The following is a 25,000-nucleotide window of genomic DNA, read 5'->3' as shown; positions in this document are numbered from 1 at the left end:
TTAGGTGGTGGACTTATTCCTTCTCTCTTGTATGGTGGTGGTTTGGTACTTGAAGTGAAGTGCTGTAGTTAAAGTTAAAGGTGTTGCAGCTTCAAACGTTTTATTCGCACGGGAATATGGTGGGTGGTGAACAGAGGACAGGCGTGGCAGAGACGCCCGTGGAGGAGCGAGGCCTCTTGCCACGCCCGCGAGGCGAAGCGGTCTTAGAGAGAGCTTGAGGTGTTGCCCGAGCCGATGATGAGGGTAGAGTGACTTTGGCTCTCTGAGATTTTGAGGGGTTCATAAATTATTCGCTAAACATAAGAATATGGCAACCTTGATTTTGGTGGGAAATGTCAGTACAGACTCTCTGTTTTATAGCAGTGTAAGGATCTTGTGGTCACAGGTCTGGTCGGGGACACTGGATATGTCAATACGATTAAATCGTGAACATTGGATAACTACAATATCGTCAATAATAATGATTACAAACATAGTGATTGAGAATAAGGATTTTTTTTTACACACATTTTGAGTATAATCAAGATATAAGTTCACTAGTAGTTATAAAGTATTCGACGGTAAGGACCGGAATCGCTTGCTCTGGGGGCACTACGCACAGGTAATTACCAGTAGAGTGCTGGGTACCGTGGGAAGGTCATTAAATCGCTCGGCCACCTAATCAGGATCGTCCTCGATCCTGCTGTAGTGGGTGATCTGAAGACGAAGAAAGCGGCGATGCAGGGAGTCTCGGTTCTTGCTGACGAGAAAGGAAGAAGGGCGGACAGGTGACTTCTAAGGTCGGCGGTCTAGGGAGCTTGTTCGCACAGGTCACTGTTCCGAAGCGTAGGTGGTCTTGACAGGAGCAGCAGTGGTGATCAGTCACGGAGCTCGTCAATCGTTCCACAGGATCGCTTGTAAAAGACACAGTTAACTTGCCAAGCGCCGTGTCAGTCGTAAATGACACGCACACCGGTTAAGAAGATTCTGGACCAAGTTGTTGGCAAGGAGACGAGGATTGAGCGGAGAATCGTGAGAACGAGGTCTTCGAAGGATCAGGATCACGTCGTTAGCGGGAAAGATTAGTCATCTCGGGAGAGGAAGAGCACCAAGGTGATGGCGTCACGAGGTTCGACAGGCAAGGCAGGACCACTCTTGCCAGGGTCACCAGCGCAGGGCAGCAGGTGTGGTGAGTGAGACGAGACACGGCTAGATGCGACGAGGACGTCAGGCGAGTCAGACGAGGTGCGGCGAGGACGTCATGCGAGTAAGGCGAGATGCGACGAGGACGTCAGGCGGCAGTCACCAGCGGACGAGGAGGCGGACACGACCGGAGTTGCAGCGACGTGCAGTAGAGAACAGAAGGGCGACTTGGCGAGCCAGGGATCGGCGGCGAGGGCAGCGCCGTGATGATCCGAGAGTCAAGGTCAGCAGTGGGCTCCAGCACGGGGCGTCTGGCTCTGAGGACAACAAACGGGAACAACAGTACCATGTCTTGGCAACAGAAGACGTAATGCCATATCTCAGGGAGTTACAATATCAACACGAACTCGTAATGATTAGGAAACGACTGGAAGCAACGTGTCAGGGATTCGGGATAGAGGGTGTTAATTGCAACTTTCACCTGATAGATTCACATGATAGAAAGCAGTAATGAACTATCGAGATTGCAGGATAAAATCTCGAGGAAATTATGGGTTTACAGAGCCATGTAAAATATAGTAATGATTCTCTACGAAAATAATATGTAGGATTCATGTGCAAGGATGCAGAACAAAAGATATTCCCATGAAAATGAAGCACATAGGCCTTACTTAGAACATATTTCCTTCAGGGAAATGAGAGTAGTTGAACGCAAAAATGCAGGATTGATGGTAAGTAATTAAGATTAGTTGCATTCTAGGAAACAGGAATAATTTTCCTATGAAGATAATTATTCTAAACGTGCAAACAAACGCAGGAAATATTTTCCTGTGAAATAGTTCATAATAATTGAACTGGAATTCAGCATCGTGTAGATTCAGAAATCATCAACATTTTATATTAACATGAGAACAAATTTAGTACTCATAAGTAGATAAACTACAGGGGAATGAGAGTACTAAAGAGATAAAGGTTAGGTAAAGCGTAGGGCATGAGTGAGGCGAGGGGAGGCGCACGCAGAGTGACCGCGAGACAAATGTCAGCTGAGGGGAGATCTCGTTTTCTATGAGGGGAGGAACACAGGTGTTCGCGAGGGGAATTCAGACACTTCACGTCACAGCGGATTTCCTAAACAAATGAGAACTGCGAGGATAAAGAAACTCACCTTAAGGTACTGGCAGGGCAGTGTTGATGTTGATGTCGATGTTGCAGGCGCCAGGCGACTGCAGCAAGAGTTGAAGACTGCAGCAGGTGTTGAAGTACTGTGCGCTAAGGGAGGAGCGATGTCAGCTCGGCAGTGTAGACTTGGTTTGTGCTTGATGTCAGGAAACCGGAGATGTATCGTTGGATAATCCCACCGCTGCCACCAATGTAATATTAGGTGGTGGACTTATTCCTTCTCTCTTGTATGGTGGTGGTTTGGTACTTGAAGTGAAGTGTTGTAGTTATAGTTAAAGTTGTTGCAGCCTTAAACGTTTTATTCACACGGGAATATGGTAGGTGGTGAACAGAGGACAGGCGTGGCAGAGACGCCCGTGGAGGAGCGAGGCCTCTTGCCACACCTGCGAGAGCTTGAGGTGTTGCCTGAGCCGATGCTGAGGGCAGAGTGACAAAATATTCGCTAAACATAAGAATATGGCACCTTGATTTTGTTTGGAAATGTCAGTACAGACTCTCTGTTTTATAGCAGTGTAAGGGTCTTGTGGTCACAGGTCTGGTCGGGGACACTAGATATGTCAATGCAATTAAATCGTGAACATTGGATAACTACAATATCGTCAATAGTAATGATTACAAACATAGTGATCTCTCTCTCTCTCTCTCTCTCTCTCTCTCTCTCTCTCTCTCTCTTCCTCTCTTCCTTTCACTAGACCGACAGGCTTTCGGCAGGAACTCTCTGTAGTGACTCTCCTGACCTGGGTCATCCTGGCCTTTTATACCCCGGGAGTGCGCGTGGGGCAGTTATTTATATCTGCCAAGCGGCCGCCCGGGTCACGCTCGGGTGCGGGGCACTGCAGCGTGGCAAGCCAGCGAGCAACGTGGGAGCCAGCCACGTGGGAGCCATAGTTCCCACGTGTACACAGTATAATGCTCGGCCACCTACTAACACCTCGCCCTCGAGGCGCCTGATATTTGACTCAAGGGTGACCCAACCTGGCTGGTTCTTGACTTGTAAACACTTCGTTCTTGCGTGTGCTGTCCCTGGAGCATCTTCGTGGCTGCTCGTCCCTGTCGTCATCTTCATCTTGGTCCCTGGTAAATCCGTCCGTCCTCGAAGGTCTCGCACAGGTCCTCCTCGACTTCGGACTCGTCCCCGTAGTCCTCGACCAGGCCTAACTCGGCGGCTTACTCGCCCAATGCACGTTCCCACAGATCTCATCCAGGCTGCTTGCTCGTACCTACCTCCTTGTTGTCCTCGTCAGGATCACGGGCGTCCGGCAGGAAGTGTCCTCTTCGGGTGACGAGCTCCTGGAGGTTGAGTGGATCTGCGGCGTCCAGGCAGCGACCGTCCACAGCATCATGGGACGTCTGGTACCTGCTCTGGCGAGTTCCTGGACCTTGACTGTATCTACAAGCATAATTATCCTAGTCTTTCTCGGTTTATGGCGAACTTCCGGTTACGTTATTCACAGCGTCCGAAGGTGACCGTTTCTGCAGCAGGGCCTCCTTCGGTACCATGACAGATATCGTGAACAAGATTATACACATAAGGGCCAAGATAGTAAGAGAAAAGAGAGACAACAGAGTAGAGGGGATGTTAAGCGCCACTAGCCGATTATTTATATAATTTGCAGTTCTTATGGTTGAATTTTCGTTATTTTCGTCTCTTTTTTTTGATTTTGTGTTTTATTTTCACAAGATTAAGAAGAAAATAGGAGAGAGAGACGGTAACAGCGATCCGCATGGACATAGCTTCAACTGCTAACCGTCTCTGATAGACAAGAGGGTAAATAAGAGAAAAGTGACATCGGCAATCCGCAAGGATTTACTTGAACCAATTGTCGTAACACAGCGAAGAAATGTATGTCACAAGTCACACATCACGACTTGACAAACTCGCGGGAGTGCGCGAGCGTGTGTGTGTGTGTGTGAGTTAATGAAAGTTACCTCACACAGACCGGACGTGGGTGCCAAACACGGAAATTAACGTTCATTTTACACAAATGCAATAAACTAGCTATAGAAGTAATACAAAATTATTTCAAGTACTACATTGAATTTAACATTAAATGATATGCGACAGAATGACGCACTAATGAATGGTGATGTGAAACACATTCGCAAGCGAATCTTCTCGGGAAAAAAATTCTGCCGAGGTAACATGTCAAGCTGCGCATACAGACTTCAATTGACGGGGGTCTCTCTACCCTAATTTGCCATACTTTATGAAGAGAAATGAGCTCGGAAAATATTAATAACCCACTTTATCTGCGAGTCTGTGATGGGCGCTCATGCATTAAATGCCCTACGGCTATTTATCATGAATCACAACTCGATGGGATTTACCCCAAACATGGCAGCGACGTCAAAGGGGTGAGCGGGATGGGATTAATAAGTGAATCTCAATTCTAGTCCTACATTATTTAACGGACGTAACTGTGGGCCACACCGGCTCAAAAAGTTGCCGAACGAACTAACGTCGGAACGCGGATCTATTAGGCATATTCGCAACCCCAAGTAATCAGGCATTCTGATACTATGATAAGGGGAAGATCCCTGTCGCTATATAAAAATGTAAATAATTCACGTTACAAGCTCCGCTCTAGCGCCGATAGAACGTGTCACCAATGAGCATGTAACGGATGCTAAGCGCTAAATTTGTTGCAATTGAAACAATATACTCTCTAATCACAAGAAAATTAAACAAATACGTAATAAATGAACGATATTCATATTGTTTGAACCCATACAGTGATCACACAATAATGTGATCTGAGGTCAGAAGAATGGAGAGCATACCATTTGCTGTCAATCAGCACTTTAACCTAACAAAACCCGCGTGAGCGTAACTGCACATACAGCTTAACACATTTAGGGGGAAGATAAAAGAAAGGAAAAATGGCCCAAATATGTACTCACAGCCATAGCTCCCACGTGTACACAGTATACCCTCTCCTTTCTCTCTCTCTCTCTCTCTCTCTCTCTCTCTCTCTCTCTCTCTCTCTCTCTCTCTCTCTCTCTCTCTCTCTCTCTCTCTCTCTCTCTCCCTCCTCTCCCCCTCCTCTCTCTCTCTCTCCTCTCCACCTCCTCTCTCTCTCTCTCTCTCTCTCCTCTCCCCCTCCACTCTCTCTCTCTCCTCTCCCCCCTCCTCTCTCTCTCTCCTCTCCCCCCTCCTCTCTCTCTCTCCTCTCCCCCCTCCTGTCTCTCTCTCTCTCTCTCTCTCCTCTCCCCCCTCCTGTCTCTCTCTCTCTCTCTCTCTCCTCTCCCCCTCCTCTCTCTCTCTCTCCTCTCCCCCCTCCTCTCTCTTTCTGTCCTCTCTCCCCTCCTCTCTCTCTCTCGCCTCCCCCCCCCCCCCCTCTGTCTTCAGTTAACGTCACGACACCACAGTGTAAGGACATGTATAGTGTCCTCTCGTGACCTTATGACCTGTCCCTAAAGGGTCTGAGATACCTTGACAATCAGGAATTCACAGACCTGTCAGTTGTATATTCATCCAGAGTGTGATAATGTTCACATAACAATAAGTTCTAAAGTGATACAAAGAGCCCACGCCCACTCCCAAATATGCTACGAAGCACCGTAGGCGACGCGTGTGTGTAACTATTTATTTTCAAAGGACAGGCACTCCTTTGGTCGGGACCACTGATAGGACGATGGCGACGAACTAAAAAATGAAAACCGAGGGGAGATATGATGTACTCAGTGAGGAGGATATAGGTGGGGCCGAATGAGAGGCAGAAGAAAAAGGTAAAGTGGCAGCTATCTGCATTTGTTGAAGTAACGGTTCCCGGACACCTGCGCGCGCATTTTCAGAACGATACAAAAGCTTCGCACACATGGGGATAAGTATCGTTGGGTCTCTTGGGCCCTTAAAATGGACCCTTATAATAAGACACACGGATCAATCGAACTGAAAATTGGAAGAAAAGTCAGATGCAAGAACGAAAAAATTCTTGCTCATATAACAACTAACGGTGCATGTGGTGAAGTGCTTGAAAAAGCCAGGGTTTTTAGGAAGGGGAAAATGTACGAAAGTCAATGTGTTCGATGCCCCAAGGGAAATCGAAACAGGGGAAATGACCGCATACAATGAACGTATCATTCATGCGAGTCGCATGAAGGTTAATGGAATGATGACTCAGAGAGTCATCATAGCGTATGAAGGGGAGGTAATCCCCTAAAGTATCAAAATGGGTATGCCGTCCTCAAATCCCTGACCAATTGCTTTAATTGTTCACAATGGGACAGCGGAACACGTGCTTGTCCACGAGACGCTCCGCGATGCCGGTACTGCGCTTTTCCACACGGAAGTTCAGAATGCGCAGAAAAGATTTCCGGAAGAAAATGTCCCTCGGAAATGTCTGAACTGCCGACAAGAGCATAATGCTAATTCTCCATTGTGCGCTTACTACCCAAAGGACAGCAACAAATAGCAAAAAAAGCAGGCAGCCTTCCCTCTACAAAAGCCCCCCAGCCCCGCGCTTTGATGATGTAGAGGATTTCCCATACTTGCAGAAGTCAACAGTGATGGTCCCTGCAAAGGAAACCATGGCACCGGCCACAGTACCAGCACCAACAGGAGTTAAAGCTCTGTCAACTCAAGCACCAGCAACAGCTTCAGTACCAGCTACAGCACCAACCCTAGCACCATATGCTGCATCATCTTCTGCACCAGCTTCAACACCAGCTGCAGCACTAACCCTAACACCATCTGCTACACCAGCTGCAGCACTAACCCTAACACCATCTGCTACACCAGCTTCAGCACCAGCTTTAGCATCAGTTGCAGCACCAGCTGCAGCTCAGCCCTCACTAAAGCAAGACAAACAATAGTCCAACGGAGAAATAAAAGATCTCCTACAAATGCTACTTCGGCAGGAGGAGCAGATGGTGATCATGACGCAACAACAAATGGTTCGGCATTCTCAACCTCAGGAAAGGATATTCACATTCCTCCTCGATCAACAACAGCATCACCCTGTAGTAGGCCTTGAAAATAGTCAAGTACTCAATGTCTCCAAGTAATCTCTTGAAATGTATTACCTGGAACATAAACAGTTTACATAAACGCAAGGCAACTCGTTATGCAAAAAATGCGGGATACACATATTTTAACAGACCAAATATTGCTAATCCCTCTGCGAGAGGGCTTGGCATTTACATAAAGAACTCACTTTCATCGAAAGTGATTGATGACAATCGTGACAACACCTGTGCTGAATATCTTATTATCAAAATATTTCTTGACGGTAGATCTATCACCATCATTAATGTATATAATCCACGTGATAGTGAGGTGGTGCTTAAACTTCCTGACTGCATGATACATACTGATATTGTTTTATTATGCGGGGATTTTAATGCTCGCCATCCTCTCCTAGGCTCCGAGGGAAGTACCATTGGCAAAAACGGTAAGGTTTATTATCTCCAAAATACTAGTGACCCCTTACACCTATTATGTAAAACTCATTATCTAAAAAGAGGACTATGTAGCTCTATACAATCAGCACACACTCCCAAGCACTGCGAAGGTCATCCCATTCTTAGTGATCACTGGGCATTAATTATAGCCCTTCCTTTTCGATACCACCTTGCTACTAAATATCATGATGAATTCACTGAAAGAGTTGCCTGCTGGTATGAAAACTTTACTCCTATCAGCCTAGGTCACTTTAATGAAACTCTCTGTCAGCAAGTTGGTAATATCATTACTCAACTATAGCCTAAAAGCCCTGCCAAGCACGGATCTTTATCCTCCAGAGGTAGACATGCACAGCAACTGAACAAAAACCCTGAGATAAAATTTCTTAGAAGGTACAAGCGATCTACAGTGTGAGGACTCTTCTCTTGATAGTCTCCCACTATCCATACGCAGGTGCTCCCTTAAATAAAGCCATACAAACGAAATTGACTATCAGTGCGAATTAGAATTAGGCACTCCACAAGGGGTAGTACTGTCTTCTACACTGTTTAAAATACTTATGCCTTCTTTTTGTAGGCTCATCGATGAGTCAGGAAACCTATGCAACATCACATCCTATGCTGATGACATTCATATTCAGGCATTTGATAGGGGGGTTATGTTCTACAGAGGTACAGCAAAAAGTGTAAAAACAAAGAACCTATTAACATTCCAGAAACAGTACTTACTGCTATTTGACACAGAACTCATAGGGCCTAAATCCATGGCTTTAAAAACGGAACTAGAAGCTCATTACTTGAAATATATAGATGGAATTCTACACCCCCCTCATTATACGCCCCCACTTGCAATCTACTGTGATACCTGAAGCAGCAGGGATTGGTGTACTAATTCTTGATATAGATCTTGAAGAAAGTGTGTGTTTTTCCAACTAGACAAGCACAACTGATGCCGAGTCAGTAGTCATAAATTATGCCATTAAGAAAGGTAGTGAACAACAGGAACACCTGGTTGTCTCTACTGACAGCCATGCCGCTTTCCGCTCACTGCATTTAATCCAGAAAACATGGTAACTAGAAATATCCTTCACCAAATTTATAAACTATCAGAGCAGGGTATCCAAGTGTCACTGGATATACTCTCATATAGGAATATCATTACGTGACAGGGTTGATCAATATGCCAGGTTAGCACTTTCCCATGAAGATCCATATTATGTAGTACCGCTATCTCTCGATCAAATGAGAAAAAAAACGTGTTACCAGCTGTCTTCGAGATTATGAGGGTCAGCTATGGACCACTGAACAATGAAAAAAGACGGACATGGTATTGGCATAACGAGATTATTGCCGGGACATCAGATATAGACAAACCCTATAAAGTAGAGTAGACAGCAGGTTACATTGACTAGGCTACGCATAGGATATCAATACACTATGCAATATGTACAGAATGCAGTTTTGGAGGCAAAACAAGTTTCATATCACCACTGCAAACAGTGCAAGGCGCCCAAGTTGCATAATCTTACCCATTACAGAATCTGTTGTATAAAAAACTGCATCCTATCGATCAAATAGTTCTGTTCACAGATTAGCAATTGTTGATTATATGAACTTTATTATAGACACTGGTCTTGTCTTGGACATGATTAGTGATACAAAAAGTTTTTTACCAATATGATATTTTAATACAGTGATAATAACACAGCCCTTCAGGTATGTATATAACACTAATATTTGACTGATAGCCCTCTACACAAATAGCAACAAATATATATGCTTTGGTATCATACCCTGGCTTTTTGCAAGCCATGTACACTGATCTGTAAATAGATATTATCAAATCAAATCTCTCTCTCTCTCTCTCTCTCTCTCTCTCTCTCTCTCTCTCTCTCTCTCTCTCTCTCTCTCTCTCTCTCTCTCTCTCTCTCTCTCTCTCTCTTTCTCTCCCCTCCTCTTGCTCTCACTCTCTCTCTCTCTCACTCTCACTCTCACTCTCACTCTCACTCTCACTCTCACTCACTCTCTCTCTCTCTCTCTCTCTCTCTCTCTCTCTCTCTCTCTCTCTCTCTCTCTCTCTCTCTCTCTCTCTCTCTCCTCTCTCCCCCTTTCTCTCTCTTCTCTCCCCCTCTCTCTCTCCCCCTCCCCCCCCTCTCTCTCCTCTCTCTCCCTCTCTCTCTCTCCTCTCTCTCTCTCTCTCTCTCTCTCTCTCTCTCTCTCTCTCTCTCTCTCTCTCTCTCTCTCTCTCTCTCTCTCTCTCTCTCTCTCTCTCTCCCCTCCCCTTTCTCTCTATTCTCTCCCCCCCTCTCTCTCCTCTCTCCCACTCACTCTCTCTCCTCTCTCCCCCTCTCCCCCCCTCTCTCTCCTCTCTCCCCCTCTCTCTCTCCTCTCTCTCTCCCTCTCTCTCTCCTCTCTCCCCCTCTCTCTCTCCTCTCTCCCCCTCTCTCTCTCCTCTCTCCCGCTCTCTCTCTCCTCTCTCCCCTCTCTCTCTCCTCTCTCCCCCTCTCTCTCTCCTTTCTCCCCTCTCTCTCTCTCCTCTCTCCCCCTCTCTCTCTCCTCTCTCCTCCATTCTCTCTCCTCTCTCCCCCTCTCTCTCTCCTCTCTCTCCCTCTCTCTCTCCTCTCTCCCTTTCTCTCTCTCCTCTCTCCCTCTCTCTCTCCCTCTCTCTCTCCTCTCTCTCTCCTCCTCTTTCTCTCTCTCTCATCTCTTTCCTCTCTCTCCCTCTCTCTCTCCTCTCCCCCCTCTCTCCTCCTCTCTCCCCCTCTCTCTTTCCTCTCTCCCCCTCTCTCTCTCCTCTCTCCCCTCCTCTCTCTCTCTCTCTTCTCTCCCCTCCTCTCTCTCTCTCTTTTCTCCCCCTCCTCTCTCTCTCTCCTCTCTCTCCTCTCTCTCTCTCCTCTTCCTCTCTCCTCCTCTCTCCCCTCTCTCTCCTCCTCTCTCTCTCTCTCTCTCCTCTCCCCTCTCTCTCCTCTCCTCCCCCTCTCCTCTCTCCCTTTCTCCCCTCTCCTCTCTCCCTCTCTCCCCCTCTCTCTCTCTCCTCACTCCCGCTCTCTCTCTCCTCTCTCTCCCCTCTCTCTCTCCTCTCTCCCCCTCTCTCTCTCCTTTCTCCCCCTCTCTCTCTCTCTCCTCTCTCCCCCTCTCTCCTCTCCTCTCTCTTCCATTCTCTCTCCTCTCTCCCCCTCTCTCTCTCCTCTCTCTCCTCTCTCTCTCTCCTCTCTCCCTTTTCTCTCTCTCCTCTCTCCCTCTCTCTCTCCCTCTCTCTCTCCTCTCTCTCTCCTCTCTCCCCCCCCCCTCTCTCTCTCCTCCTCTTTCTCTCTCTCTCATCTCTTTCCTCTCTCTCCCTCTCTTTCTCCTCTCTCCCCTTCTCTCTCCTCTCTCCCCCTCTCTCTTTCCTCTCTCCCCCTCTCTCTCTCCTCTCTCCCCTCCTCTCTCTCTCTCTCTTCTCTCCCCTCCTCTCTCTCTCTCTTTTCTCCCCTCCTCTCTCTCTCTCCTCTCTCTCCTCTCTCTCCTCTTCTCTCTCTCTCCTATCTCCCCTCTTCTTTCTCTCTCCTCCTCTCTCTCTCTCTCTCTCCTCTCCTCCCTTCTCTCTCTCTCTCTCTCTCTCTCTCTCTCTCTCTCTCTCTCTCTCTCTCTCTTCTCTCTCTCTCTCTCTCTCTCTCTCTCTCTCTCTCTCTCTCTCTCTCTCTCTCTCTCTCTCTCTCTCTCGCTCCCGCTCTCTCTCCTCTCTCCCCCTCCCTCCCTACCCCCCCCCTTTCTTCCTCTCTCTCCCTCCCCCCACTTTCTCCCTCTCTTTCTCTCCCCCTTCTCTCTCTCTCTCTCTCTCTCTCTCTCTCTCTCTCTCTCTCTCTCTCTCTCTCTCTCTCTCTCTCTCTCTCTCTGTCACACACACACACCCTTTGTGATTTATTTTCTACAAACCAAGTCACCAAAGCACCCAGACACACAACGAACCACCTATGATCAATCATCGAAAACAAGATAGACTTGCTGATTGGAATATTATTTGGCCAACAGTCTACCATCAACAAATTGTTTGGCCAAGACGTGATGCCTACTCAGAAGTAGGAATGCGGAGAGGAAGCATTATTCGCAGCCGATTCACCTCCCTCCCTCCTCCTCCCCTCCCCTGCCCACGACCAGTCCTACTACCAACCCTTCCTTTTCGCATTCCCTCCCCCTGTGAGAACGTCTTATACCTCCATCCTGCAAAATCACACAACCTTCCCCCCAATACGCTTCTACGCTGTGACCACCACCCCTGCGAGCGCCCCACCCTCGCCACCCGCCCCTAGCCTGCCGACCCACGACCTTGCCGCCGAGCCAGCACCTCGCCCGGTACCAAGCCCGGCACCGTGCAAGCACTTACCCAACAATGATGAAGCATCGGTTCCTGGGATGAGAAGCGAGGCATCGGCCCAAGTAGCACCAAGGAGAAGCTATATCAAGAACAGCAAGAAGAACAAAGAAAAAAATCTTCCACCCAACCGCCAGGGGGATGACACAACGCATCACCAAGTGCCTGGAGTCACTGCCCCCTCTACTACCCAAAGGAGGGAGGAAGGGAGGGAGGGAGAAATATATATATATATATATATATATATATATATATATATATATATATATATATAGAGAGAGAGAGAGAGAGAGAGAAAGAGATTGAGAGAGCGAAACAGAGAGGAAGAGAGAGAGAGAGAGAAAGAGAGAGAGAGAGGGGGGAGGGGGGGGAGACAGAGAGAGAGAGAGAGAGAGAGAGAGAGAGAGAGAGAGAGAGAGAGAGAGAGAGAGAGAGAGAGAGAGAGAGAGAGAGAGAGAAAGAGAGAGAGAGGGGGGGAGACAAACAGAGAGAGAGAGAGAGAGAGAGAACCAGAGAGACAGAGGGAGAGAGCAAGAGCGTCGGAGGAAGGGGGTCTGATCGTAAACAGAATAATGACGAGATGGAGAAAGAGAAAGGACGAGGCAGAGAGAGACAGAGCAGGGGCATATTTTTTTTTTTTTTTTCAGGCGGGTGGGGGGGGGGGGGCAGGCTTTGATCGCAACTTAAAAATGCTCATAGAATAGCTAATTAAAAAAAAGATAGAGAGGAGAGAGAGAGAGAAGGGGGGGAGAGGACATGAGAGAAAGATAGAGAGGAGAGAGAGAGCCTCTGGGCAGGTCGAGCGGCCATTGTTGATACTTGAGTGGAATGAGGTGTTCGATGGTTTTTCCCTAACTCGCCCTATGTCTGGCAGTGCATTCACCAGCCAAGCAGCGTCTATGAGGATTAATGACGTCATCAGCGAAAGTCCAACCTATGGCATTCTACCAAAGATGGCCATAGTCCCTCTCAAAAATCCTGAGGTATGCCAGGATTTTTGAGAGGGACTATTACTAGTGAAATTCTCAGATGTGCTAATTGTGGAGGTCCCCATCAGTCAGCTTCTGCTGAATGCAGCAGCCTGAAGGAAAATGGCATACATGAGAAAACATGAAGTTAGTTATACTGAAGCTAAGAGGAAAGTGGAAAGTCTGACATACAAACTCGATATTTCCTATGCTGCAGTAGTAGCAAGTCATGTCAGTCAACAGATTGCAGCTAAAGATAAAGAAATTGATGAATTAAAGCAAACTGTTAAACAACTAAATTGGTCGATGAAATGGCTTAATCAACCCAGCATAAACATCTTAAGAAGGATCACAATCTGGATCTGACGGACACCAAACTTTTGATCAACTGAAAAGACATTCATGAGACATTTGCCAAAAAATCTTATTTCAGTATTCTTAGACATAGAAAAAGCCGGTAGCATGATTCGGCGATATGGCCTACGCAGAAAACTTTATGGAAACTTGCCTTGTTTTATCCAAAATTTCATTGCTGACAGATTTTTTGCTGTAAAATTACTCTCAGACAATGTCACTTTTTTATTTTTTTTGTCTAGGCAAACGGGGTCCCCAAAAGAAGTGTCTTGTCACCAACATTACTTTTATGCATAATCAATGACATCTTACCAGCTCCTCCTCGGAATCTTAAATACTCACTGTACACCGATGATTGTGCATTATGGCAATCCAGCAGTAATACAAAATTCTCTGCAAATCGCATCCAACTGGCACTGGATATGATTCATAATTGGGGCCTCTAGTGGGGTTATAAGAAAGAGTGAATATTTTTTCACATAGGAAGATGCCGAACACCAGGCTAACTCTGGATAATCACCCCAATAGCTATTCCAAATTCTGCTAAATTCTTGGTTTACTCTTTGACTGCAGACTTAATTAGGAAAACATGTCAGTTCAATGATAAATGCCAAAGAGCACTTAATTTATTTTAGTGCATTGCTGAAAATAAATGACGAGCTGATTGAAAGTCTTTACTAATGATATATAAAGCCAGGATTAGGTCTTAAGTAGATTATGGGTTAGTCGTGTATGACTCGACAGCGAGCTCAAATTTGAAAGTGTTGGATGTTGTACAGAAAACTTGTCTACATGTGTGTTTTGGAGTCCTAAGTACCTTCTTTCCGACTCAGACGCGGCCAGCAGAAGCTGATATATGCCACAAAAATGGCTCGAGGCCCCAGCTTTCCTAACGGAAATAGTGGCATTAGGCCCTTTTCCACACGACTCCACGACTTTGTCAAGAAAGTTGTATAGATCTCTATACCACCGATACCTTGACTCAGTCAATTATAGCGCCATGGGAAACTCCTAATTTCAGCGTTATGGAAGTCTGGCTTCCCTCTTAATATCTATACCCACGGCTCCAAGACAAATGAGTATGAGGGAGCGTGTGTATGGTCGATTGAATGCCAATTGAGATTCAGACGGCCGAATCATGCATCGATCTTTCTTGCTGAACGTTTTTCTATTGATAAAGCTACAGATTTTGTACCATCGACGACCCACAATAGAAAAGTAAATTTCTCTGATTCATGAAGTAAATTTACAGCCATCAAATCATTAGAAATCACTAAAATGAACCGAGTATTATCATTCGTAAGTTACATAGTGCCAACAAATCAATAAGGTATCCATGAGCAGGCTGAAAAAATAGCCAGGTCAACTGGTGATCTGGACCTTACATATCCGTACATTGTTTTGTTTCCCTTATAAAAGCAAAGAAGGGAGGAGTGGTGTTGGCTCGTCTTAGGGTCAAATGCCATTAAATTGACCCACCTCACTCCCAATATAGAAAAGATTTTCCCTCCACAGTGCCACCAACCTTACCATTATCCATATATTAAAAGTATGCAACCAACACACCAACAATAAACAACAACTAAAAAATATATATATTTCCAAATGAAAAATAAAGATTTTTTTAATATCAAATCTGCTAGCCGATAATAGAAGAATAATTCATAAAGTATTATACTATTATACGAGAGACAAAACTTTAAGACCTTTTCTAGATTGGAATAATGACTAGGATCCATTGGCTTAATGATCTTTGCTGGCTGTGTAAACATGGCCCTATGCAGCTGGTCGATTGCCAAGAAACCAACAAGCAAGCAAGCATGCGGAAGGCAGTGCACGAGCTCCGGTCTCCCATTTTTATTTACGTAATGCTCACTTTTTATCTTTATTTTTTTTACTCGCTTTGGTCCTATGGGTGATGATTATGGGGAGGAATTACTTCATCAAAATTGGGGAGACACGTAAATAAATATATTGGCATTACGTGTTTTTTTTTTTTTTTTTTTTTTTTATACATATACATTTATACATGAATTAAATTATAAATGATATATATACTTTGAGTCTCTAACCAAGACTAAAGTTAATATATAGAAATGCCTGCTTGAATATTACCACGCCCGCTCGGTTAACCCTGCATAGGTATACTTTCTTCTATATTCAGACAAACGCATACACTATGCATAGAACACATCCCCTACACGTCTTCTACAGCAGATACAAGTGTTCTGATTCCTTGCTTGAATGGTGGCGCCCTACCCCTGTGCTGGTTATTAACATGCTAGTTATTAACATGCTAAACGTTACCCAGGTATATAGAAAGGTAAACTCAAGGTCATGAGAATACCTTGACGAGTCAAGGTATCACTAAAATTCGACAACGTGCCGTCCCTGCGATATTATATCCACTTGCGAAACAGATGCTGTGTCGCAGTGAGGGGCGGCAACATTCTTTCCTCTACATCATGTCCCTGAGAAGAACCGTGTCTGAAGTTTTCTTGGTGTGAACAACTTATCCTGTAATTCTTACTTACCGAGTGATTCCCCACCATCACAATTATGATCAGCGGTATCACTGGTAAATCTTGTTTTTGGTTGCACTCTTGCTTCTCTGTTCTGCTGTTTAGTCGGGGGTAGTTTACCCCCCCCCCCCCTCTCGCTCATACGTGATAATAATTCCAGAACTTTAACCACCAATATTTTCGCTATTAACACTTTACGAACTTGTGTCATCGCCAGTTCCGACTTTGTTCTTGGTGGTCTTCACCTTTTCTCTCTAATCACAGAGATATTCACAAATCTCTTCGTATTTTTAAAAAGCTTTACGAACTCCTTCCCATTTATCTACGAGACACACTTTACTTTTGTAAGTCTAAAGCTTGGACGATTTTCTTTTCTAATTCAATTTCTTCTTGCACTTCTAAATGTGCTGGCGAGTCTGTCTAGACTTTGTCCTTGTGGCATAGGTTTTCCGGCCTCCCAAGAAAGAGGCCAATTGACCTTGCTTGAAGAATAATTTTGTATTGAAGCATCGGGGAACTGTGCGAGCGCAGTATGCCAAGACATTACGTCGTGGTGCAACTTCTGGCCTTTGTTAAGGGTCGTAACAATCAGGATGTTGGCTACACACAAGGGATCTCGAAAAACTGTGTATAGGTAAATTTACCCTCTGGCCCGTAAGGGGATCGAACCCTCGACATCCGCGTTATTAGCACGGCGCTCTAACCAACTGAGCTAACAGGCCGCTTTATGTAATACTGATGTCATTTCTTTTCATCCATTATTCCTAAATCCAAGTTCTAGCAGGCATATCAACGTTTTTCCACAGTAATGAAATCTCACATTCACGTGACTGCTTTTTAAGGAACGGGGGCGTATAGTATATTTTGCACTGCAAAGTATACTATATTACCTATATTTATTCTCCAAAAGGATAGCATTATGCACTAGAGGAGTCTCGTAAGTACAATCTCCTTCGTGGTTGCTAGTTCTTGAAGCAATACAGTACTTGTAAGCAATGTGGTCTTGTTCCTACTGACTTGAATTTAGTATGGAAATAAAGGCAATACACACTTAAGTTGTCAAGAAAGGCGAGAGAAAAGCATGTTTTGTCGTTTGCTGCAGTTGTAATTGAAGGAAAGCCTTTTTTCCACTTGTTATATAAATTATAACGCAGCCCAGAGAGGAAGACAAAAATAGATAAGCTACTAATCCAGAATAATTGGATGTTCAATTCAATGCCTTATATATTTAGAGGACATTGATCCTATATAGAGCAGTGAGAGTGCCATATCAAAGTTCACGCGTTGTGCCTTGGTAATTTTTTACCAGTTAGCTTTTGTTTTTTTACTAATTTAAAATCAAATGATGTTAACCATTCCCGCCGGGGAAATTTTATATAAAAAAGGGGGGGAAATGCTGTGCCCATTTGTTATATTTTTGTGAAATGTCTCTGTACACAGATTGCTCTGATAGTGCATAGCCACAAAGGAGTCAATTAGTAGATCTTGAGACCTTACCTGATTTCACCTTTCCTTGAACTGGCGGGGAAACATATTTTTTTACCAGTGGTATGAATATCGATTATGTTATTTTTATCATAAACATTATAATTACTCTAATGTTATAAACATTATTAACAGCAAAATAAGATAACGTAAAATATTTTCGTAAATCAAGGAAAAGTGTAAACGGGCGAGACAGACAGTACTAGTAATTGGCTTATTGGTGACTTAATACAAGTGCAGCCATTTATGTGGTAAACAATTAAACAAATAAACTCACAGTAGGCATGGCATGTTCGGTAATGGGTTTATTAAATTATATTATTTTTTTAGTAATACTTTTATAAATTGCAGTGATCAACACAGTTATGTCACTTTAATTTTCATTAACTGTAAATCACTCATCTTTTTGTTCTAATTGAATATTGCGTCATTCTCGCTTTATACACCATCTCCCTTCGAAATCAGCTGTGTTTTGATGCCAAACAGAGAAGGCAGAATTCCAGCAGGGTGACACATACGATTCTATTTTTTTTTTTTATTTCTCATAGTGTGCTCTATCCAGAAACGTTATAATGACTATGACGGCGTGTTTAATCTCCAGAACAGGAGAATTGATATAATGTATAGTAGTTGAGAAATGAATCTCCAATCAATGTTTCGCGACTTTAATCCTGGGTACGTCCTAGTATTTTATTTGTTTCACACAGGTAACAGAAAACTACCGACCACATTATTTGTTTTCTAGCAGAACAACTTGTATTTCTGATATATGGTATACATCTTCGTGTTGCTGAAATGCAAGTACAGATTGAAATTCACAAATACCGACTGGCCTGTGTTATCTGATCTGGTCATTATGAAATTATGTAAAAAAAAAAAAAATAATAATAATAATAATAAATATGTAAATAAACAAACTTCCTAACTTGGGGCGTCATCCCCAGACCCCCAGGTAATCGTCATATTTCCTTTATTAAGGACTCAACCCCTGAAACCCCCACATGATCACCATGGACTTACTCTCCGCACAGCATTGGTCATAACCTATCATCTTCATTTATGTCATTGCACTAATCATTTTTATATATCAGTGAGTGTATGTTTTGCCTTTGTTTTTTGATAGTGTAATTACAAAATTTTTATTGTCAACTTGTGGAGGAAGCATCATTAATGAATTGTTTCTTATTTTCTGTCATTCCATCCATTAAGGACAAAGTTTACTTTCTACCATATGGCTGTGTGAAACAGAAACTGAACTGATTTTTCCTTACTCTGGCCCCAGGAACATATGATAACAGTAAAAAATATTCAGGAGGTTCTTTTTGTAAGTTTGAAAATAATGCCAATCACCAATTTCCAAACAAAGCACAGTTACGATATTGGTCCCAATAGCTGGGGAGGGCATGATAAATGTCTGGGAAATTGTGAGGCAAAAGAATTATCAAAGTAAAACTTTTGATAATTTAGGTATTGAAATGCATATTCATACTAATTAGGGAGCAATGAACCCCATTTCAGAGCCCCCTCCTAGATTAGCAAGATCTTTCTCTTTTTCTCTTTTTCTTTGTAACCAATTGCCGACATTTTCACTTATGTCAGTTGTGATGGAAATCGAGATTCATGCATATTACACTGTGAATGATTGAAGCAAGGAATGATAATTTCAAGGTAGGATGGTTGTGTGAAACTGAAAAAATTCCCTTTCTATTATAATTTCCTTTGAGAAATACTTTCTTGTTATATTGATTATGGGCCGTTATTTAACTCCATGACAGCAACCTTTACCCTTGCCAACCCAAGGTACATGCCAGGAGTCACACACAGTCAACCTTGAGTAGGAAATTAAAGGCACAGGAAACATGTTTTCCTTGTTGTCTATGATTTTGGTAGCAACATATGAAATTTTCCAATGACAGAAACTAAAAAGAGGCTCCAAACCTACTTTGGAAGGCATATGGGCTCATTGGGGCACGGCAAGAAAATATGCCTTCCAGTTTGAGTGAGAGCGAGTGTGAATGAGCATTTTAGTAACCATACAGGAGAAACAGACATAAGTATCTATGATAGTGTAATGTCAGAAACAAGCATATTACAGATAATTACAGAAAAAAAAGTGTAATTTCAGTGCTTCTATATACAATGTAAATGTATGTAATCATTAATTTAAATAATGTCATTCCAGGAAATTTATTGTGTGGGTGTGTTTGGCAACATTCACTGCCCTACTCTCTCTTCGTCTTGATGATGAACTGGACTGGAGTTACTGGGTTGTCTTCTCACCAATTTGGGTGTGGAAGATCCTTGTTGTGACAGGAGCCCTTATTGGGAACATAGTCTGGTGGAAGAATCCTCATTATAGGTAAGATAGCTAAGGGTGTACATCCCCCCCAATCCTTTGCCCATTGTTGTCGTGGGGGGGCTTAGGAGACGGAGACTGAGACCCAATGATGGGGAACTCCTCAACCTTGGGACTCAGCCATCGACTCAACTAATTTTGCATGGTCTTTTTTTCCCACTCATACTTTTCGTTTCAGTTTCCTCACCAATCCCTTCTACTACAGTTTCTTCACCAATCCCTTCTACTATCCACCTCCTAAGGTGTGAGAGCCGTGCTGAAAGGATGAAAGGCTGACTTTGTGTCAGTCCTGAATGGCCTGAGGGAACCATGGGCACGGTATTCCCCTGCCATACCTGGCCCTTACCCCTCAAGGGGACCCTGACTGTTTTCTTTCCCCAACATACTCCAGGCTTATCATGGCCAATAATGAAGACGTAACCCCACTTTTAAGGGCAATGAGGCTTGCCCCTTTATCAAATAGCCCCAATCCCGGCTCTCCTTTGACCACGGCTCCGAACACTGCAACAACTACCCCCTCATTAATGCATACTAGTACAGTATCAACCCTAATCAACAACCAACCCCCAGGAGACATTTCTTCCCTCCCAACATGCTCAACTTCAACACCTTTACTCCCACAGCCTTCTTCATCAACCACCCCATCTCCCCTTATTACTACCTTACAACTTTATTGCCTACCTCCCCATAACACTACCCCCCTCAACACTACTCCCTCCTCCACACATCCCCGCACTTCTACTACCCACACCTCTACAAGAATCCTAAATACTCTATTTAGCCCAGCCAAATGGGACCGATTTTTTGTGATCCCTCCCACAGCTCCCTACTCTAAAAACACCCTCCTCTTCCAGCAATGCCTTCAAAAACAAGTAGGTAGGCAAAGTCTCTTCCCGAAGCCGACCCGACCACTCCCGTCTCGTCACAGTAACAACTGAAAACCAAGCTATAGCATTAACAAAACGAACTGATATATGTGGTAATCCCATCCCTACAGATCCTCATCCAACCCTCAATACTTGCACCGGAACTGTCTCTATCTCCCCAACAGATTGCCCAATCTATGACAAAGAATGGTCAGATTGTGGAGAGGACTTACTCGCCTGTCTCACAGACTATGATGCAACATGTACAATGCTACTCCATTCCTCCCAGAGGAAATCATAAGAAATGCATTAACATTGCCAGAATTATTTTCCGTAGACATGACCTTCCCTTTAATGTTTACATAGGTGGGGAATCCCTATCTGTCTGACCATATCAACCTCCTCCTCGTCAGTGCCAAAATTGTTGGCGTTTAGGACACCCAGCCAAACACTGTCATTCCACAGCCAGATGCCCGCTATGTGCCCAACCTGGCCATATTAGATCAAACTGCTCTGCACAATCACATACATGTGCAAACTGTGGCGGCCCCCATAATGTATTTTATAGAGGCTGCCCCACCTACAAATTTGAGTCTGAAGTAGCAACTCTCAGATTCAGACTTGGACTCACTCTACATGAAGCCAGACAGGAAGCACATCGACGAGGTTTTTCTCTTACCCCCTACTCCAGTAATGTCTCTCACTCTGTCAATCCCCCTACCTCCCAAGCTCCTACACCCTCTCCTAAACCCAACCCCCCTCCATCTAACTTCCCCTCTTCTACCTCCTACCTTCCCCAGTCAAATACTTTTGCCATCCTAAACCCAGACACTCCAATCTCTACCCAATCAAATTCTTCTGCCATCCTAAATCCAGACACTCCAATCTCTACTACAGGCCCAACACCTTCCCCTCTCTCTCCCCGCACTACCCGCAGCAGACAGAATAAACGTTCCACCCCCTCTTCCCCTACCTCACAATCACCTCCACCTTCCTTTGCCCCTATTTTTCAGACACCAGACTTCTCTTCCCCCCCTCACAAGAAAACCTTTATCTCACAAAACTCCCCAACCAACCCCATTACAGAAACTCTTGAAGATATCCACCTTCAAATTCTACAATTCCCGCTCCCTCCACACTCAAAGTGACTGCCGATATCCATCCTCCTCCTACTCATATTCTCCCTACACCAAATCCTCCTATTCCATCCCAACAAAACCCATCCCCCCCGACTCCACCCCCACCTATATTAATCCTCCCACCATCCCCTTTATCCGTTCCACTCCCTCCTGGATACACACGTGAATCCCTCATGTCACAAGTACCCTATTCCCCAGACCCTCTACCTCCCAACACCCCTCCTGATACAATACCACCTCCCCAACCTCATTCTTTATCCCACCCTCTAGCACCTTCCCCATTCAAATTCTCCAAAACGTACTACAATCGTTATCGCTAAATCAACGAAAGTATAACTATCCTTCATTGGAACATTCGCGGTTTCCGCTCTCACAGACCTGACCTCCGACATATCCTCTCCTCCTATAACCCATCCATTATATGCCTTCAAGAAACTTTTCTTACACATTCTCCAATACCAATCCCCAATTACCATTTTGTTTCTTCCCCACACTCCCTTTATGTCTCGTCCATACTTATCAACCAGAAAACACCTTATGTCATACCTCCCTTTCAAACCACTGTCCCTTGTACAATTATTCGTATCTTTCTTCATCGCTGGATCACAGTGATTTCAGTCTACTTCTCCCCTTCCCACCCCATTGACTTTGTTGCTTTTGAAAACCTAATTTCCCAACTTCAATCACCTCTCCTCATAGTAGGTGATTTTAACTGCCGCCACACTCTTTGGGGTGATTCTATCACCAACACCCGTGGCCGAGCTCTAGAGTGCTTCCTCTCCACAGCTGATCTTATTATTCTAAATATAGATCGCCCCACACACTTTGATACACGCATGCAGTCTTTTTCATGCATTGACCTCTCTCTATGCTCCCCTTTTCTTCATTTAGATTTCCACTGGTCAGTTCTAGACCACTTTCCCTATAGTGACCACTTTCCAGTTCTCCTTTCTCCAACTTCATATGTACCACTTCCTAACTCCCCATGCTGGTGCTTTGATAGAGCCGACTGGCGTACTTTCACTTCACTCTCTGCTATTCATACCCCTCCATCCTCCCTCTTATCCGTATCAGAAATGATAAAATTTTTCATAACTACAGTCCTAAGAGCTGCCCATACAGCTATCCCTCGAACCTCAAGACCCTATACTTCCAAATGTGTTCCATGGTGGAATTCTGATTGCACTAAAGCACTCCGTGTAAAACGTGCAGCCTGGAACAGTTACCGCTACAAACGAGGTACCCCTCATCAGCTATCAGCTCGTATCTCCTTTAAAAGAGCATCTGCCTGTTTTCGTCGTACAATCCGAAATAGTAAAACAAATAGCTGGCGAAATTATGTTTCCTCAATTACATCCTCTACATCTATCTCAAATGTTTGGCGCCGGATCCATAAACTATCAGGCAAACATCCCCCCCATCCAGCCCCCATATTCGAGATACCCTCATCTCTGATCCTCCCGAAGTCGCTAATGAACTGGGTGATTATTTCAGCCAGGTCAGTAGTGGCTCTCACCTTTCTCCACACTTCTCTTCTATTAAAACCATCAGGGAACGTACCCCCATTATCTTCACCCTATCCTCTGGTGAGTCCTATAATGCTCCCTTTTCTTCCTCTAAACTCAGTGCTGCCCTAAAATCGTGCCGCAACACTCATGAAGGCCCTGACGGTATTCACTACCGTATGCTCCGACAACTCCCATCTTCCTCATTATCCTTCCTAATAACAACTTACAACCACATATGGACATCAGGAAATTTTCCTTCTCAATGGTGAGAAGCTCTTATCCTCCCCTTCCTGAAACCCAATAAATCGGGTACCCTCCCTCAAGAGTATCGCCCCATCGCACTAACTAGCTACTTATGCAAACTACTAGAGCGAATGATTAACTTCCGCTTGATGTGGTATCTTGAATCCCACAATCTTATCTCTCCTTCCCAGTTTGGTTTTCGCCATGCCCGTAACACAGCTGACCCCCTTGCTCATTTTGAGACATATATTACATCCGCATTTGCACGCCATGAATCCGTACTAGCTATGTTTTTTGACCTAGAAAAAGCATATGATACGACATGGAGGTACCATATTCTCCAACAATTGTCCTCTCTAGGCATACGTGGAAACATGGGTGTCTTCATAAAGTCTTTCCTCTCCCAACGCACTTTCCAGGTCAAAATTGCCTCTGCCACATCATCTTTCTTTCCTCAAATTGAAGGTGTCCCTCAAGGCAGTGTGCTTAGTACCACCTTATTCCTTCTTGCTGTAAATGACATTGCCTCAGTTCTACCACCAGGAGCCCGGTCATCACTATATGTTGAGGATTTGACCATCTATGCCTCTTGCACATCCATACCAAATCTCTACCAATTTCTTCAATCTGCAATATCATCAGTTTCCTCCTGGGCCACAAACCATGGCTTTCGCTTTTCTACCTCCAATCTTTCTCCATCCTTTTCTCTCGCACACGTGTAGGTCCTCTACCTTCACTCTTCTTATATGACACTCCACTACAACATTATTATCCACACTTTAAGACCTTCTTGTATAATCGATGGCAATCTTTTTGGTCAAGTCTCCACACTAATAAATTACATACTGTAAAACTGTCAATCTCCTCCTGGTCAGCTCCATTCCATCGGAACAGACGTTGGGAGACGGCTCTTGCCTGCTTACGCATTGGCCACACCCGTCTAACACACTCCTATCTGATGTCACAATCCGATCCACCCCTATGTTCCTTATGTAATGTTCCTCTTTCAGTCCCACACATTCTATTGTCATGCCCACGTTTTGAAGCAGCCTGTACCTCTACTTTCTCCCACCTATCCTCCCTACATAGACATCCCAACTTATCAGACATCCTTACAGAATCTCACACTTTCTGCTTTGACAACCTGTTTTCCTTCCTCAAACGCATGTATATCCTTCACTTGATCTAACCCTTTACATTACCTCATCCGACCCTAACCCATTCACTCACCAATTCCTTAACCCAGCTCTAACAACTAATCACTAACCCAACCACCCTTCACCAACATTAACTATAGTGCTACATGACCTTAGATGTCTAGCACATTTATTTTGCTTTTAACCATTAACCATTAAGGGTGTACACCAGTACACAGGAAAAAAATGCACATTTTGCTTGTTCTTTTTTATCTTTTATACATTTATTATAATCATACTGATATAATTGTCTCATTATGGCTTATTATAGGCATGGTACAATGCATATGGTAATATTTTATTATGTC

At 44.4% G+C, this 25,000-nt stretch overlaps 1 protein-coding gene and 1 non-coding gene across 2 annotated transcripts in view; one reads left to right on the top strand and one right to left on the bottom strand.

Annotated features, from left to right (window-relative positions):
• Nucleotides 1–16,547: 16,547 nt before the first annotated feature.
• Nucleotides 16,548–16,621, bottom strand: Trnai-aau. Its single transcript has one exon. It is a non-coding gene; the product is annotated as a tRNA-Ile (tRNA).
• Nucleotides 16,622–17,852: 1,231 nt separating this feature from the next.
• The window catches only part of LOC125031180 (transmembrane protein 185A-like), a 21,124-nt gene continuing 13,976 nt past the window's right edge, over nucleotides 17,853–25,000 (top strand). The window contains exons 1-2 of the mRNA XM_047621776.1: nucleotides 17,853–18,059; nucleotides 19,567–19,743. Of these exons, the coding sequence (XP_047477732.1) occupies nucleotides 18,022–18,059; nucleotides 19,567–19,743 (215 nt within the window). The 5' untranslated portion in view covers nucleotides 17,853–18,021. The remainder of the gene's footprint in view (nucleotides 18,060–19,566; nucleotides 19,744–25,000) is intronic.

The sequence above is a fragment of the Penaeus chinensis genome, chromosome 12, assembly GCF_019202785.1.
Source record: "Penaeus chinensis breed Huanghai No. 1 chromosome 12, ASM1920278v2, whole genome shotgun sequence".
NCBI classification, from domain to species: domain Eukaryota; kingdom Metazoa; phylum Arthropoda; class Malacostraca; order Decapoda; family Penaeidae; genus Penaeus; species Penaeus chinensis.
The sequence above is the reverse complement of the archived record's forward strand: the minus strand, read 5'-3'. Positions and strand labels throughout refer to the sequence as shown.